General features: G+C 35.1%; 1 protein-coding gene across 1 annotated transcript in view; it reads left to right on the top strand.

Annotated features, from left to right (window-relative positions):
• The window catches only part of HCFC2 (host cell factor C2), a 41,387-nt gene that overhangs the window by 994 nt on the left and 21,862 nt on the right, over window positions 1–18,531 (top strand). The window contains exons 2-7 of the mRNA XM_061206598.1: window positions 665–813; window positions 2,288–2,448; window positions 11,292–11,500; window positions 12,232–12,316; window positions 13,872–13,978; window positions 14,083–14,271. Of these exons, the coding sequence (XP_061062581.1) occupies window positions 665–813; window positions 2,288–2,448; window positions 11,292–11,500; window positions 12,232–12,316; window positions 13,872–13,978; window positions 14,083–14,271 (900 nt within the window). The remainder of the gene's footprint in view (window positions 1–664; window positions 814–2,287; window positions 2,449–11,291; window positions 11,501–12,231; window positions 12,317–13,871; window positions 13,979–14,082; window positions 14,272–18,531) is intronic.

Genomic DNA, 18,531 nt, shown 5'->3' with positions numbered 1-18,531 from the left:
AGCTGTCCTAAGGAAGCTGTTTTCTTGGTGTAAGGCTAATTAATGAGTTTGAGTTCTATGTCGTGATCAATAACTTCTTTGACCAAACAACTTAATCGTAGTGGTCATTTAGAAATTAATAAAATGGTGGAGTAGGGGAAACTTTATTTTTTCACCTTCTCCTCCTCCTGGCACCCCAGCATAAAAAAAGTTAAAAAGTTAGTCGACAATTTGGTAGACTGTAAAAACCTTGGCTGTGGAATAAGTTAGACCTGGTTTGAATTTTGCTCTGCCAGTTGCTCAAGGATCAGCGCTAAAGTAACTGAACCTAAGTGTCAGATTTTTCACTTGTAAAATGGAGAGGATGATGCTCCCCAAGTAGGGTTTTTGTTGAGAAATTAAGTGATATAGATCAGGGTTTTCGACAGCAGCACTATTGACATTTGAACCGGATAATTTTGTTTGTTTTAGGGGCTGCCCTATATCCCCAGCCTTCTACCCACTAGTTGCCAGTAACACCTTCCTCCTGCAGTTCTGACAACTGTAATTTTTTTGTTTGTCCCTGGGGGGGCAAAATCATTCCCAGTTAAGAACCACTGATATAAATGATTCATATAAAAGTACATACGCATAGTTTGTGATAACTGTTTATTATAATTGGTTTTAATTTTATTTCGGCAACTAGTTACAAATCAGTGGTTCCTGCCAGCTGTTAGAGGAGACATCCCTCCAGGCTGTGCTGCCCATGGATTTGTCTGTGATGGTACCAGAATATTAGTATTTGGGGGAATGGTTGAATACGGAAGATACAGCAATGAGTTATATGAGTTACAAGTAAGTGTATTTCAAATTTATTATCTCAACCTGAAATTTTAATGATATTGCTCATAATTCTTTGAAAGATTGCAAAATGTTTCATTAACATGCTTAAAATAGTGTGAGCTTCACATTTCAGAGCTTCAAAGAAAACATTTCCACTTCACTAAAAAGCCAAAGTTTCCTTTTTTTTTTTTTTTTTTTTTTTTGCCGGCGCCTTGTGGCATGCGGTATGTGGGATCTTAGTTCCCTGACCAGGGATCACACCCGTGTCCCCTGCATTGGGAGCGCGGAGTCTTATCCACTGGACCACCAGGGAAGTCCCAAAGCCAAAGTTTCTAATGTAAGTCTTTTTCCAATACCCAGTGCAACATTTGTAACATTAAGATACCTGTTACTTAGCCTCAGTTGTACAAGTTATATGTTTGAGCTTTTGTGTCTTAGTGCAGTCCTTCTTTAACTTTAGCCTGCAGCAGAAGCACCTGGAGGGTTTGTGAAAACACAGATTGCTGGGCCCCGCCCTCAGAGTTTCTGAATCAGTGTTCTCTACAGAGAATTTGCATTCCTACTAAGTTCCCACCTGCTCCTGCTGTCTTCAGACCATAAGTTTTTGAAAACTTCTGCCTTAGTTATAGAAATTGTTACCCTCACGCTAATAATCACTTTTTTCCCCTTTTCTGGCAGTACATACAAAAGGAGTAACAGTTTCAAATAGCCTTTCTAGATTTTACTCTCTAATAAACCAGACCCACAGCCCTCTGTGACAACCCTAACTGACTTTTATCCCTGAACTGTATATTCCCAGGGCTGTGATCATAAGGGTATCTGGTAGTTGGCAGATGTAGGTGGATTATGCCTATTTACAAGCAGTTCATTAAAAAATTTTCAAAAATAGTTTTAGATAAAGAAAGCATCCATGGCTAGAGAATAAGTTTTGGAGTTTGGTTTGTTAAATGATCTTTATGTTGGACTTCCCTGGTGGTCCAGTGGTTAAGACTCCGCACTTCCATTGCAGGGGGCACAGGTTCGATCCCTGGTTGGGGAACTAAGATGCCGCATGGCATGCGGCGGCCAAGAAAAAAAAAATTTTTTTTTAATGAGCTTTATGTTTATTTAAAGGTTAAAATATATACCATCCATGGATTACCTGATTTCAAAAAGTGAGAGTACATAAATTACATTTAATCTTAAAGCTATAAATAATGTTGAATTTTTCATTTGGAAAATATTTTATAACTGCTAGTGTTTATTATTATAAGCTTAGTTTGCCATTGTGGAAAGCTGTGAATATGGAAGACTAGACTGAATTTCTATTGGAACACTCATTTTAATTCCTGAAGTTATCTGGTTAACTTGTCATTTGTCCCAAAAGTAGCTTATTGAAGCCTTCTTACTGGATTCAGATTAAAATGTATTGGTATGATGTTACACTATTGACAATATAGGAGCACTTTCCTGATTTTGTCTGAGAGTATTTATGCTCTTTTTTTAGGCAAGTCGTTGGTTATGGAAAAAAGTGAAACCGTATCCCCCGTCTTCTGGTTTACCTCCTTGTCCTCGGCTGGGACATAGCTTCTCTTTATATGGTAACAAATGCTATTTGTTTGGTGGCCTGGCAAATGAAAGTGAAGATTCAAACAATAATGTTCCCAGGTATGCCAACACTTTTTCAGACCAAATGTTTATTTTACGATTTAGATTAAGAACATTTAATTTCTTCCATCTTTAATTATCAAAAGTGATGAAGCTTAGCCATTTTCAATTAAACCAAACAGTGAACAAATTTGTGTCCATTTTGTGTTTTCCTTAGTCCCTGGAGTATATCTATTTTCAAAACTGTGCCTTTTCCTATCAGAAATCATCTTATTAAATTGATATTAATGTAACTGCTTGTGGCAATATATTTGTATATGTTGAGCCATAATGAATTTTAGTTGTCATAAGTGATAATGAAAAGTAATAAATGGATATTTTCAAATTATATTTCTCTGAGAATTAGTGACAAAAATCTGAATATAAAATGAAGGCTATCATTTCCATTTTTCTCATAGGAAGCTGTTAAGAGTGGTTCACACAAGCAAGTACTTTCAGAACCAATTCTCTCCTCCTAATTCCAAACAGAATTAATCACTGCCTCTTTTCTTTTTGCATAATGTTTTGATCACATGGTCATTATAGCATTCAGGATTTGGAGGTTTAGAATCCAAAAGGCTGTTTTCTGATTCACTGCTTACCGTGTACGTGTCCTTTAGTGGAAGTAATCTAAGCCTGTTTTCCTTCACTGTGAAATGGGAGTGATTAAATACCTACCTTTCAGTGTCATTGTGATTGCTAAATAAGATTATTGGCATAATTTTCAAAGGACTTTCAAGTTGCCATCAGCAATATCAGTAGTTGTCATCGCCATTATAATGTGTCTTTTTACCTACATTAGACTGATAATAGAGTCTTAGCTTTTTTTTTCCTCCAGACTTTAAAAAATAACATATACTAAAACTACATGGAAAAATTGGAAACTGGAGAAAAGGAAAAGAATTTATCCCACCACACTAATCCAGATACTTTTACTTTTAGCACATGTCTTTTTTTCATTTTCCATTAAACAAATTTTTTTTAGATACAGACTTGTAAAATTCAAGAAACTAGAAAGTATACAAAGTTCTTTCTCATAGCATCACTGTTCCCCAACATAGGCAAGCACACATAATTCAGTTTGATGTGTATCTTTTGGGACCTTTTTCATGTAACACATTGTATTAGCTTTTGTTGTGTTAAGGGTAAGCTTCTCAAGTTTATGCTGCTTGAGGGAATAACTAGATACACGTGATGCTTTTTAAAACCTTGATTAAAGCTAGCACATTCATTTCTGTTGACATTCCATTGGTCAGAGCAAGCCGTAAGGCCAAGACCTGAGTCGATGATGCAAGGATACATGTTCTGCTTTCTGGGAGAGGGGACTTGGGAACGTTAATCTGATTCTATGCAAACATGTCTTTTTTTTATACAAGTGAGATCTTTCTTCTTGCTTTATGACTTTGGGTGTTTACTTGTTTGGGTTTTTTGTTTGTTTGTTTTTTACTTTTAACAATATATCTTTACATGGCAGTAGATATGGATTGACCTATTTTTTTAAAGGCTGAAAAGTAGTCTGAATTATGCAAATTATTTAACCATTCCCCTACAGATGGACATTTACATATTTCCATTATTTTGCTATTACAGTTTTTGCACATGTATAAATATTTTTGTAGGATTGATACTTATAAATGGAATTGGGTGGGGAGGGTGTTGGTCAAAGGGTACATTTAAGTTTGTTTAGGTACCCCTGAATCAACCTCCAAAGAGATGGAACTATTTTATACTCCTAATAACTGTGTACGAGAGTGCCTTATACCCTCGGCAATACTGAATCATCTCACTCTTCATAGTTTTTGCCAACATAATTGGTGAAATACATTTCATGGGTTTATCTTGATTTATTTTTAAACTAGGAATGAGCTTGATTAACAATGCTTATTGGATATTTACAATTCCTTTTTTGAAATTGTCTGTTCAGGTCCTTGTTTATTTTTCTATTTTTAAAAGTTGAAGTATATATTATATACCATAAAATTCATCCTTTTTATATGTACAATTCAATGATTTTTAGTAATTTACAGTGTTATGTAACCATCACCACAATCCAGTTCTAGAACATTTCCATCACTCCAAAAGAAACTTCTTATTCATTTGCATTCAGTCCCCATTCCCATACCAATCCCCAGGCAACTACCAGTCTACTTTCTGTCTCTGTAGATTAGCCTTTTCTGAACATTTCATATAAATGTGCTTTTGTGCATTTATCTTCTTTCACTTAGCATAATGTTCTTAAGGTTCAACCATGTTGTAGCATGTATCAAATATTTCTTCCTTTTTATTGCTGAATAATATGCCATTGTATTGATATATCACATTTTGTTTATCTTTTCATCAGTTGGTAGACATTTGGATTGTTTCCAGTTTTTGGCTTTTATGAATAATACTGTTATGATCATTTGCATACAGGTCTTTCTATGAACATGTATTCATTACTCTTGATTAGATACCTAGTAATAGAATTGCTGAGTCATGTGGGAAATTTATATTTAACTTCTTAAGTACTACCAAACTGTTTTCCAAAGTGACTACCATCTTACCTTCCCACCAGCAATGTATAAGTGTTCCAAATTTTCCACATCCTTGCTAACACTTGTTATTGTCTGTCTTTTTTTTTGTAGCCAACCTAGTGGGTATAAGGTGGTATCTTATTATGGTTTTAATTTGCATTTCCCTAATGACCAATGATGTTGAGCTTCTTTTCATGAGCTTTTTATCCATTCATATATCTTCTTTGATGAAATTTCTATTCAAATCTGTTCATTTGTTAGATACACTTGACCAACAGGCACAAAAAAAGATGCTGAACATTGCTAATTATTAGAGAAATGCAAATCAAAACTGCAATCAGGTACCACCTCACACCAGTCAGAATGGCCATCATTAAAAAGTCTACAAATAACAAATGCTGGAGAGGGTGTGGGAAAAAGGGAACCCTCCTACACTGTTGGTGGGAATGTAAATTGGTGTAGCCACTATGGAAAACAGTATGGAAGTTTAACAAAAAACTAAAAATAGAGTTGTCATATGGTCCAGCAGTCCCATTCCTGGGCATATATCTGGAAAAAACTATAATTCGAAAAGATACATGCATGCCTGTGTTCATAGCCACACTATTCACAGTAGCCAAGACATGGAAACAACCTAAATGTCCAAAGACAGATGAATGGATAAAGAAGATGTGGTACACATATACAATGGAATACTACATAGCCATAAAAAAAAAGAATGAAATAATGCCATTTGCAGCAACATGGATGGACTTAGAGATTATCATACTAAGTGAAGTAAGTCAGAAAGAGAAAGACAAATACCACATGAGATCACTTATATGTGGAATCTAAAATATGACACAAATGAACTTATCTATGAAACAGAAAGAGACTCACAGACGTAGAGAACAGACTTATGGTTGCCAAGGGCGGGGGTGTCGGGGAGGGGTGGATTGGGAGTTTGAGATTAGCAGATGCAAACTATTATATAGAGAATGGATAAACAACAAGGTTCTACTGTATAGCACAGGGAACTATATTCCATATCCTGTGATAAACCATAATGGAAAAGAATATGAAAAAGAATGTATATATTTATATGTATAACTGAATCACTTTGCTGTACAGCAGAAATTAACGTAACATTGTAAATCAACTATACTTCAATAAAATAAATCTAAAAATAAAATTCAGTTGCTTGTATTCTTATTATTGAATTATAAGTGTTCTTTATATATTCTGCATACAGGTTTGTTTTTTAAAAAATCAAATATGTGATTTGCAAATATTTTCTTCCAATCTGTAGTTTTTATTTTCTTAATGGTATCTTTTGAAGCACAAAGATTTTAATTTTGATAAGTTCAATTTATCCATTTTTTCTTTTATGGATCATACTTTTAGCATCCTTTTTAAGAACTCTTTGCCTGTCTCAAGATTATGAAGATTTGTTCCTCTATTTTCTTCTAAAAGTTCTGTAGTTTTAGCTCTTACATTTATATCTGTGATCCATTTTGAGGTAATTTTTATGCCTGGGTAAAGTAAGTGTCTAAATTCATTCTTTTACATGTAGATATCCAGTTTTCCCAACACCTTTTGTTGAAAAGACTATCCTTTTCCCACTGTATTGTTTTGGCATCTTTGTTGAAAATCAATTGACCGTAAATGTAAGGGTTTATTTATGGACTCTCAATTCTGTTCCACTGGCCTTATGCCAGTACCACACTGTTTGGATTACTGTAGCTTTGTAGTAAGTTTTGAAATAGGAAGATAAAAGTTCTCAAATTTTATTACTCTTTTTTCAAGAATGTTTTAGTTATTCTGAATCCTTTACATTTCTGTATAAATTTTAGGATCAACTTGCCAATTTCTGCAAAAAGGTCTTCTGGGATTTTGATAGGGATTGTGTTGACTATGTAGATCAATTTGTGGACAGTTGCTATCTTATTAGTATTGAGTCTTCCAATCTATGAACATGGAATGTCTCTACATTTATTTAGATCTTCTTTATTGTCAGTCAGCAGTCTTTTGAGGTTTTCAATGTACAAATCTTGCTCTTATTTTGTCAATTTATTTCTAACTTTTTATCCTTTTTGATGACATTGTGAATAGATTTGGTTTCTTAATTTCATTTTTGGATTGTTCATTGCTAGCATATAGAAATACATTTGGTCTTTGTATATTGATCTTGTATCCTGTGACCTTGCTGAATTCATTTATTATTTCTAATCATATTTTCATGGATTTTCGTTTTTCTTTTTATTAGTGACTCTTAGGAGTTCTCTATGTAATTTGTTTTATACGTTCCAAATATTTTTTCCCAAGTCTTCTCTTTGCTCCCCCCACTTTTTTAAGGGTTTTCCTTTTTGTTTTATCAAGTATGACAATATACTTTTTAATGGCTTTCTGGTTTGTATCCTGCTTATTAGGAAGACTCTTCAGTCCCAAAACTATAAAAATAATTTTTCTATATTTTCTTCTAGTACATTCACAGCTTTGTTTTTGTGTTTAAAATATTAATGCATTTGGAATATATTTCTGTGACTAGTATGAGGCTTTTTACTTTTTTTTCTGAATGAATTTTCAGTTCTCCCACCACCATTTATTAAATAAGCCAATCCCCCCCCCACAATGTGTTGAACTCCCATCTCTGTCATATCTTAATTCTCGTAGAATTGGGTCTTTTTCTAGACTCTCTAGACCAGGGGTTACAAACTACTCTCTGTAGACAAAATTTGGCCTGCTGCCTGTTTTTGCTAGTAAAGTTTCATTGGAACACAGCCATGTCCATTCATTTACATATTGTCTCTGGCTGCTTTCATATTAAAAGGGCAGAGTTGAGTAGTTGTGACAGAATTTATGGCCTACAAAGCTTAAAATATTTACTGTCTAGCTCTTTACAGAAAAGTTTGTGAGCTCTTGTTCTAGACTCTCTTCTGTTTCATTAATATATTTACCTTTCTATTTTTTTTTTTTTTTTATTTTTATTTATCCATTTATTTATCTATGGCTGTGTTGGGTCTTCGTTTCTGTGCGAGGGCTTTCTCTAGCTGTGGCAAGCGGGGGCCACTCTTCATCGCGGTGCGCGGGCCTCTCACTATCTTGGCCTCTCTTGTTGGCGGAGCACAGGCTCCAGACGCGCAAGCTCAGCAATTGTGGCTCACGGGCCCAGCTGCTCCGCGGCATGTGGGATCTTCCCAGACCAGGGCTTGAACCCGTGTCCCCTGCATTGGCAGGCAGATTCTCAACCACTGTGCCACCAGGGAAGCCCAACCTTTCTATCTTTAATTGTGATGTTTGCTGTAGGTCTCTAGTATATGCCTTTGATCAGATTAAGGAAGTTTTTAAAAAAAAGTTATATATATATGAAGTATAGTTGTATAATATTGCATAAGTAACAGGTGTACAGTATAGTGATTCACAATTTTTTAAGGTTATACTCCATTTATAATTATAAAATGTTGGCTATATTCTCCGTGTTGTGCAGTATGTCCTTGTAGCATATTTTATACCTAATAGTTTGTACCTCTTAATCCCCTACCCCTATGTTGCCCCTCCCCCCTTCCCTCTCTCCACTGCTAACCACTAGTTTGTTCTCTATATCTGTGAGTCTGGTTCTTTTTTGTTACATTTACTAGTTTGTTGTATTTTTTAGATTCCATATATATAAGGAAGTTTTCTTACATTTATAGTTTGCTAATTCACTTTTTCTTTCTTTTTAACCAAAAAATGGATGTTGAGCATAATTTTTAAAATTTTCCAAATGGAGGAATTCTCTGGTGGTCCAGTGGTTAAGACTTGGGCTTTCACTGCCATGGACCTGGGTTCAATCCCTGGTTGGGGAACTAAATTCCCACAAGCCGAGTGGTGTGGCCAAAAAAAAGGAAAAAAAAGAAAAATTTCAAAATGGAAAGTTTTGTTATTGTTGCTAATATCTAGTTTTATTATATTGAGGTTAAAAAAAAAATGTGGTCTATAGGATTTCTCCTTTTTAGTGATTGTTTTTGTGGTCTATTTCACAGTCATTTTTTGTAATTATTCCATAGTTGTTCATAAAGATTGTAAGTTCTTGACTGTTTGGCTAAAAGGTTCTTTATTAAATCAGTGTTTTAAATTATTATTCAAAGCTTTTTTATCCTGTGGGTGTAGGTCATAACTTCTGAATGACATGTTAAAATCTCCCAGTGTGATTGTGAATTTGTGTTTTGCTCCTTACATATATAATTTCAACCTGTGTGTATTATTTTGTTATAGACTTATCTTATGTAAATAGGACTAACAATTAACTAGTATGCACTGGTACAGCATACTGGCTGGGATTCGTTCTGATCTGTTTAACTCTATGCCATATCAGTTGTTAAATAGTTTTAATATCATCCTGCTATTAATAGCTTATAGTTGGATTTGGGGTTCTTTTGTTTCCCCTGCATACTCCCTATCTCCAAGAGACTTTGTCTTAAAATAAGGAAGTTTTTTCCTGCCCTTGTAATTTTATGTCTTCCATCTACTCTGCTTGTTGTTGCTTCTCCACACCCCTTTCCCTGCCTTTGCTAGGTTTGTAAAAATTGTGATGAGGTTGAATATTTGTGTATGTGTATGTGTGTTTATATATTTATATAATTTTTATTTCCTATTCTGTGAACTGCCTGTTTATATCCTTTTACCTATGTCTGTTGTGTGATTGGTCATTATCTTGATTTCTTAGGAGCTCTTTATATTAAGAAAATTCTGTGATGTTTACTAAATTTTTTTTCAGTTTTTCTCTTCTCTTTTGACATTGTTTATAGTTGTTTTTTTTCCCTAGCCATCTTATTTCCATAGACTATGCTTTGCTTTTTTTCCTTCTCCTTCCTTTTTCTTGATTTATTGTTTTTCTTTGATTCTTTCTTTCCTTCTAATGATTTGAAAATTATACATGCTAATTCTGTGCTTCCCTTAGTTGCTTGGAAATCATCACACACATTTAAACTGAAGATGCCTTGTCCTCTTTGGAAATAGATTACTGTCTTTTTCTTTAGCCTTTTTTTGCTTACTCCCTTTTTACATATGTTTCGTAGAGTCGTGAATCTTATTCCAGACTACAGTAATGTTAAGAAATTAATTTTTTGGTCAGTCTTTCCCAGTGATTATTTAGACCTCACAGCCACTGTCATCAACATCAATTTAAATTTAATTATAAATTACTAGTTTCTTTGCACAACCATTTCTTTTATTCAGTGTATTCTTTCTTGGATTTCTTTTTATTTCTCCTGGATGATCTAGCATCATTTTTTCACAAAACAATTATATGGCTAAACTTTGCAGTTTTATATGTTCTAAAATGTTTAATTTTGCCCTCAGATTTGAGTAATAATTTGATTACTCAATTTATTGAGAGATAGATTCTTACAAATGTCACTTTGCTCAAAACATTGAAAACATCCATGTCATAGATGAGAAGTTTCATGCCAATTTCTAGAGTAAAAAAGCTATGTAGGACATTGCTATGACATTATAGAGTGAAAATTTAAAAAGAAAAAAAGTTGCAAAGCGACATTTGTAGTATATCTTGCTTATACATATGTGGGTATCCATAGAGAGAGAGGTCTGAAAGGGTATTTACTAATTATTGTCAATAGTGATTGTTCTGGTTATCTAGTACCATGTAATAAACTGCCCCAAAAGTTAGTGATGCAAAATAGCAACCATTTTATTGTGCTCGTGGATTCTGTATATTGGGAATTCATACAGGACACAGCAGTGGTGACTAGGCCCTCAGATGGGAAGGCTTCAGTGGTCACTGCCATGTCTGATGCCTCAGCTGAGATGGCTGAAGGATGAACTCAACTGGGACTGTCATCCTGCGTGCCTACTTGTGTCCTCTCCAGATGGTGGTTTTGTGACAGTTGGACTTTCATGGACGTTCAGGATTCCAAGTGCAAGTGTTCTATAGTGAAGCTGCATTGGCCTTCTGTGACTGAGCCCCAGAAGTCACATAGTGTCATTTCACCACACTCTATTAGTCGAAGCAGTCACAACCTGCCTAGCACCAAAGGGAGGAGACATAGACCCTACCTCCTCATGGGAAGAGTGTCAGGGAATTTGCAGCTATGTTTTGAAACCTTCATGGTATTGTCATGGACAAGAGTGCTGACTAAATGATGGCAGGAATTTTTTTAATCTCTTCTGTTCACTACTGATCCCCACAAGAGTGCCTGGTACACAGTAGTGTTTGATAAATACATGTTGAATGAATGAGTTATGGGGTTTCTGCTCTTCTAATGGCTTTCTGTATTATATGAATAAGCATATATTATTTTTATAAATAGAAACAAAAAGCAAATAAAAAGTGTATATCATGTTAATGTTTTAATTTCATTCATTATATCCTAGATATTTAAATGATTTCTATGAGTTGGAGCTACAGCATGGTTCTGGTGTTGTGGGTTGGAGCATTCCAGTGACTAAAGGGATTGTGCCTTCTCCAAGAGAATCCCACACAGCTGTTATATATTGCAGAAGAGATTCTGGAAGTCCTAAAATGTATGTTTTTGGTGGAATGTGTGGTGCTCGCCTTGATGACCTATGGCAACTTGACTTAGGTAAGCTTAAGTTCATGCAGGCTCAGGAATTCATTATGATTGATAAAGGCAAATATAAAAATTGCTTTGAAAAATATTTTTGATTGAGTTGTACTTGATATGAGTGATTGCTGATCAGTCAAGTTGAACAAATGAATATTTGATTTATGACAGTAACTCTCCTGGGCTCCCTATAAGTCAGGTCACCATATATTCTGGTTTGCCTTGGATGGTCCTGGTTTATGCTTATTGTCCCACGTAATTATCAATAGTACCCCTTTCACTCTGTGAGATGTCCCAGTTGAGGATGATTGAATTTATGTGGTTACTCTGTCTACAGGAAATGTGGCATTAGTAATGTTACTGCTGGTCAGTGAAAAACCTCCTTGCATAGCTATTTTAAGGGATTGTAGGAATGAATATTTGGAGGGTATGTGCGCTCCCACTTCTGAGTGTCTTCTACACAATATGCTCTTACTTAAAATGTTAAAATCCTTAATCTGGTTTTAATTCAAAATTGGTAGCACCCTAAATACACCTCTCCATTACAAATACTAATATTCAAGTGTAAATAGATTTCTGTGATTGGCAATTTATGTCAGCTGGAAATGTTTATTTTAAGATGAAATTCAAGTAATGGTTTTGAAACACTTTTGCTTCATTTTTGTAAGTCCTTTTTTTTTAAATTCTGTAAGTTGAAGTAATTTGCTGTCATTAGATTAAGTTGCTAATATACTTCTTTTTACTTTTAGAAACTATGTCATGGTCAAAACCAGAAACTAAAGGGACAGTGCCACTTCCACGAAGCCTTCATACAGCCAGTGTTATAGGAAATAAGTATGGTGTTTTTCTGTTTTTTAGTCTTTCTTTTTTTTTTCTTTCTAACAAACTTAAGAAAGATAGGTACAAAGAAGAGTGATGCTGCTAGTTTCTTGAAAGTGATTTAGTAATGTTTGATTGTGCTTAGTGAAGATAAAGTAATATGCCCACAGGAGCTAAAATACTTACTGTGCATAAAGTAAGTATTTACTTTACTGGGCATAAAGTAATATGCCCATAAGAGCCAAAATACTTACCATTTTCTTGTCATGCTGCCTCTTTTACTTCTTCACATTCCTTACAATATGCACAGAGTAGGTATTACATAAGTGTAAGGTAGAGTGTTGTCAAACTGATCTGTCCTCCATCAACAGATTTGATACACCTAACTCACTGTTTCTTTTTACATATTTTACATATTTTTCACATATTGATTTGTACCCAGGTGTGTATTCAGTGTCTATGCTCAATGATTATACTTTGGATGGTGTTATGGATAGAATGTGGACTCTGTAACCAGATTGCCCGAATTCAGGTCCGAGCTTTGATACTTGTCCTATCTGTTCTGGGGCAGGGAAACTTTATCTGTACCTCAGTTTCCTCAAGTATAAAATGTGGATAATAGTAAAACCTCCTTCACAAGGCTGTCATGAGGATTGAGTGAATTAATACATATAAAATGCTTCAAACAGTGCCTGGTACATAGAGAGCACTCCATAAAGGTTAGCTGTTACTATCAACAAGTTCCCTTTTTTGTGCAACATTGGGCCAGAATTAGGAATATTGTTTAAATAGAATTTAAGTAAGTATTTACCTGTGTAGGGACTTTACCTTAAAAGTAATGTTTTAGGAAACAACTAGTTGTAATTTAGAACCTCATTAGTTCTTCTTAAAAAATAGCCATAAACAAAATCTAATAAGATATTCATTTTTTTAAACAGCAGAACCCTTTTATAACATGTGGTTTTTCCATTGGAACTCTACTATATAAAATAGATTTTAAAAAAATAGAGCTTCTCTGGTTGACATGAGGCTACATGGCCTAAGCTCTTCCTGATGAGCCTTTCTTCTTCAGCAGCCATCGGGCATGTCTCAGGAACCCTTAGGGCCCTGAGGAACATAGTCTAATGTTTTTTATTTGATGATATCAGTGACCAAAGTTATATGAAACTGAATTCTCTTTGGTTACTATACACATACAATTCTAAATTTAACTTTGGATGTCATAGATCATTTGAGTATCCTTCTGGCTGAGGTAACCCTTAGTATATTGCATACAATATTGATTTTCAAATGTATTATAATTGAAATATTTCCCACTTTAAATAACTTGCCAGAGAGAAATAATTTTGATTCTGTATTGCTTCATAAAATTATAAACTCTTGAAAGAAGACCACTTTATTCACTGTCGTATTTCCATTACCTTGACAGTGATAAGTGATTTATTAGTCCTGAAACTTTGAGTCAAGAAGAAAGAAATTCGTCTATTCTTAGCATTTTAAATCTAAAAAATAAAATTAAAGCTTTAGGAAAAAAAACAGCTACTTTATGTTTTCTTTTTTTGTTGTTCAGGATGTACATCTTTGGTGGATGGGTTCCACATAAGGGGGAAAATATTGAGACTTCACCTCATGATTGTGAATGGAGATGTACCAGTTCATTTTCTTACTTAAATCTTGGTGAGTCTTTTAAGAGTTATTAAAATAACGTTTATTAATAAAATAACTTTTGTTATTTTGTCCTTTAAGAAAAGTAGATTAGTCATGGATATTTCTGTCTTTAGATACAGCAGAATGGACCACCCTAGTATCAGATTCTCAAGAAGACAAAAAAAATTCAAGACCAAGACCAAGAGCTGGACACTGTGCTGTTGCAATTGGCACTCGATTGTATTTTTGGAGTGGAAGAGATGGCTACAAAAAAGCACTGAATAGTCAAGTTTGCTGCAAGGATCTTTGGTATCTTGATACTGGTAGGTAAGAGTATTTAACAAATACAGTTTTTCCTTTAGATAAATAAATGATCAAATGATGTCTGTCTTTTGAGACTTACTGGAAAGCCACAGCCTCTCTCGGTCATGTTGGGTTGGCCAAAAAGTTCATTCGGGTTTTCCATAAGTGCTTATGAAAAGCCCAAATGAACTTTTTGGCCAACCCAATAATTGAAAATGAATGGAAGAAATGATATATGTAGATCCTTCCCATTATAGGGGAATTTCTTAATTTCCCTCTCCTTGAGTTTAGAATAGATTTAGTGACTCCCTTCCAAAGAATAGAGTACGGAAAGGGAAAACTAGTAGCTTTGCAGTGTAGAAACCTGGCAAACATCATCTTAAGTAATCAAGGTCAGTATCACTAGTGATAAGTCATGTTGATATCATTTACCCCCGCCTCCCATATCATGTGATAAGAAGAAACTTCACCTCTGTGATACTTTTCCCCAAAATGCATAACACCATTCTAAATATGAGAACATATCAGACAAACCCAAATTGAGGGACATTCTAGATATTTTGCAGAATATGTGAACAGTACTCTTCAAAAGTTTCAAAGTGATGAAAAGCAAGGAAAGACTGAGAAATTGTCACAGATTGGAGGAGACTAAGGAGTTGTGATGACTAAATGTAAGGTGATACCCTAGATTAAATCCTAGAACAAAAACCATTAATTGAAAAACTGGTGAAATCTGAATAGTCCATAGTTTAGTTAATACATAGTGTTACTCCAATGTTAATTTCTTCGTTTTAACAAATGTATTAGCATTAGGGGATACTGAGTAAAGGGTATATGGGAACTCTGCAATTCTTCTGTAAATCTGAAATTATTCCAAAATAAAAAGATTTTTTTTAAAAGTTTTATAACACCAAAAACATTTTTTAATATGGAACTCACGTCCATTTTTCAATAAATATTTATTGGTTGACAGCTGTGTACAGGAATTTTTCCAAATGCTGAGAATACAGTATTGAATAAGACTGATAATATCCCTACTGTCAAAGAACTTACATTCTAAGAGAGCGTGAGGGCAGGAGGATGATGGGCAATAGTCAAACAAAGTAACAAAATTAGTTTTGTGTAAGCATGTGAACACAGTAAGATAGAACAATGAGATAGTGATGAGAGGTACTAGGAATGAGGTGGGGTGGGGTGGCTACTTCAGAATGGGTAGCCAGGAAAGGGTGACATGGCATTCGAGATGTAGTCCAAATGATGAGAAGGTGCTACCCATGTAAAAAGCCTGTTTGGGGGTGGGGTGTGGGGGAGTGGGGACACTGCAGGAAGAATGAAAAGCAAGTATGAGGGCCCTGAGATGGGAATACTTGGCATGTTTGGCAACAGATTTGAGCTGAGTAAAAGAGAGTATAGGAATGGAGATTAGAGTGGTGATCATGGGACAGATCATGTAGGACCTGGAACACCATGGTAGAGATTAAATCTTTTAAAAATACATGGTAGGTTATTTATTAGTTTGAAGGAGAGATGTGTACATCTTGGAACGGTCACTGCATTTGTGTGGAAACTAAATTGAAGGGGGCAAAAGTACACACACCGAGACAAAAGGAGGCTTTTGCAGTAGTCAAAGAAGTCTTCAACTCTAGTGGTGACAGTGGAGATGGGGAGAAATGGATAAATTCAGGACGTATTTTGGAGTTCTTGTTGACAGAACCTACTGATGAATTGGGTATGGCAGATGACAGAAAGAGAGGAAAGAAGGATGAAGTTTTTAGCTTGAATAATTTGGTGGTATTTCCATTTACTGAGATGGGAAAATTGCGGAGAAAACAGGCTTGTGGAGAAAATGAAAAGTTCCATTTAAACCCTGCTAAGTTTGAAATAAGGAGATCAAGTAGGCAATTGAGGGAATAAAGAAGTCTGGAAGCCAGTAGAGAAATCAGATCTGAAGACGTAGTATGTGTTGTTTTATGAGAAAAGCAGATTATAAAACATACCTATGATTCCAGTTTTTCTTTTAAGTGTATAAATAGAAAAATCTGGAAGGATACACTGTGTACCAAAGTATTATCTAAGAGGTGAGATTATACATTTTTTTAAAAGGTTTTCTCTCTTATCTGTATTTTCTACAGTAGCATGCATTGCTTTTATAATGTAGAAAGTTTAATTTTAAAATTAAGATACTTGGGGGCTTCCCTGGTGGCGCAGTGGTTGGGAGTCCGCCTGCCAGTGCGGGGGACGCGGGTTCGAGCCCTGGTCCCGGAGGATCCCACATGCCGTGGAGCGGCTGGGCCCGTGAGCCACAATTGCTGAGCCTGCGCGTCTGGAGCCTGTGCTCCGCAACGGGAGAGGCCGCGATAGTGAGAGGCCCACGCACTGCGATGAAGAGTGGCCCCCACTTGCCACAACTGGAGAAAGCCCTCGCACAGGAACTAAGACCCAACACAGCCATAAATAAATAAATAAATAAATAAATAAATTAAAAAAAAAAATTAAGATACTTGAAAAAGCAATAAATGGAACAATTAAGTTGGAGACTAAATGCTTTCTATGCAAGAAGTACATACTAGCAAGTAGGAAAAAATATAGAAAATTGAACTTACTAATTCATCTTTGAAATTGGGAATTATGAGCTGAAGTCCAAGGATAAGCTTCTAATCAGTCTCTGAGATTAGAAGAAAAATGTGCACATATAAATTTTTCTCAGTAGCAAATACGTCACTTTAACCAGATTCTTTAAGAGATCTGTGACTTTTAAAAGATTAAAAATCATTGTCTTTGAATGGCCAGTTTTTCCATAAACCTTTCCATAAAAGGCTGTGGACAGGGATATCTATCTAAAAGTAGTCATGGCCACTATCATAAAGGCAAAATTTAGATATTTCTTTTCCTTGTGATAACTTGGCCTCAGTTTGGGCAAGGGAGGGGGATAGAGTTCTTCATCTTGCCTTTCTTCACTTTTAGTTAAGTTTTGTGCATTTGAGTTCATATTAAGATTAATATACTTCCATAACAGTTTTTTATGAAAAATAGCAGTCTTTTGCTCACACTTTCCTCCCATTTTCCTTGCTTCACAAGCATGTGCTTTCAGCTCTGTTAAACAGTTCTTATGGTATTTACTTCCAATTCTCCATATAACATGAATATGTTACTTTAATTTTTTTTTCAGTTTAGGCATAATATGCTCACTTTCTACTGTGGAAGTTAAGGATTTCTCTCTTCTTCCCACCACTCCTCACCTCTCTCCTATGCACCTTCCCTAACCCCTACTCTCTGAGTATGATTGATTACACCATAATTTTGTTAGATGAGTGTTCAGTGTTTACATTATAACCATATAAATGCTATTCACAGGTGAGCTATGTAGAATATTGTGAATATTTTTTGTTTGCCATCGATTAGTAATGGTCACTTTGTTTGTTTTAGATTTGTATGTATTTACCACTAATTCAATCTATGCTCTCATTTGTTTAAATCTTCTCTCATTATGGTTAGATGCATCAGATATTCTATCAAATTTCCTCATCTTGAAGAAATTTCTCCTCCTCCAATTTGGGATGATTGCCTTCCACAAATTGAGCACACCTATCATCTTGGAGTCTCCCTTCATCATCTTTCTGGGGATATCTTTTGCCTCTCACCTGTGCCGGATTCCCTTTTTCCTGGATCTCATATTTTTCCCTTTGTTAGTTTACATCCTCATTTTTGTAGAACACATCCCAGGAAAAGGTGCATAGGTGATAAATTTATTTTGAGATCTTGCATTGTTTAAAAATAAGTTCAGTCTTCCTTCCCACTGAATTGGCAGTTTGAGTGGAAATAGAATTCTATATTGGAAGTCATTATCCTTCAGAATTTTGAAAGCTGGGAAAAATTTTTTTTGAAAGTTGTTTTATTATATTCAAACTTCAAGTGTTTTTGTTGAGACTCTAAACCACTTCTGATTTTTCGTCCTTTTAAATGTGACCTTTCCCCTGATAGCTTTTAGGATTTTTTCTTTGTCCCTACTGTTCTTAAATTTTTTGATGATGTGTCTTGTTGTGTGTCTATTTTTAATCCCTTGTGTTGAGTAGTCAGTGGGCCCTTTCAGTCTGGAAACTCATGTTCTTCAGCTGTGGGAATTCTCAGTTTATTTCACTGATTTACACCCTTCTGTTTTCTCTATTTTTCTTCATGTAACTTCTGTTATGTGGGTGGTTTACCTCCTGGACTTGTCTTCTTATTCTCTGCTTTTGTTCAGGTATGGGTTGCCTTACTTTGAAAGACATAAATAAACTGGA

This window comes from Eubalaena glacialis, chromosome 11 (assembly GCF_028564815.1).
Source record: "Eubalaena glacialis isolate mEubGla1 chromosome 11, mEubGla1.1.hap2.+ XY, whole genome shotgun sequence".
Classification (NCBI taxonomy): domain Eukaryota; kingdom Metazoa; phylum Chordata; class Mammalia; order Artiodactyla; family Balaenidae; genus Eubalaena; species Eubalaena glacialis.
Note: the sequence above shows the minus strand (reverse complement) of the source record. Positions and strands in the feature narration are given on the sequence as shown.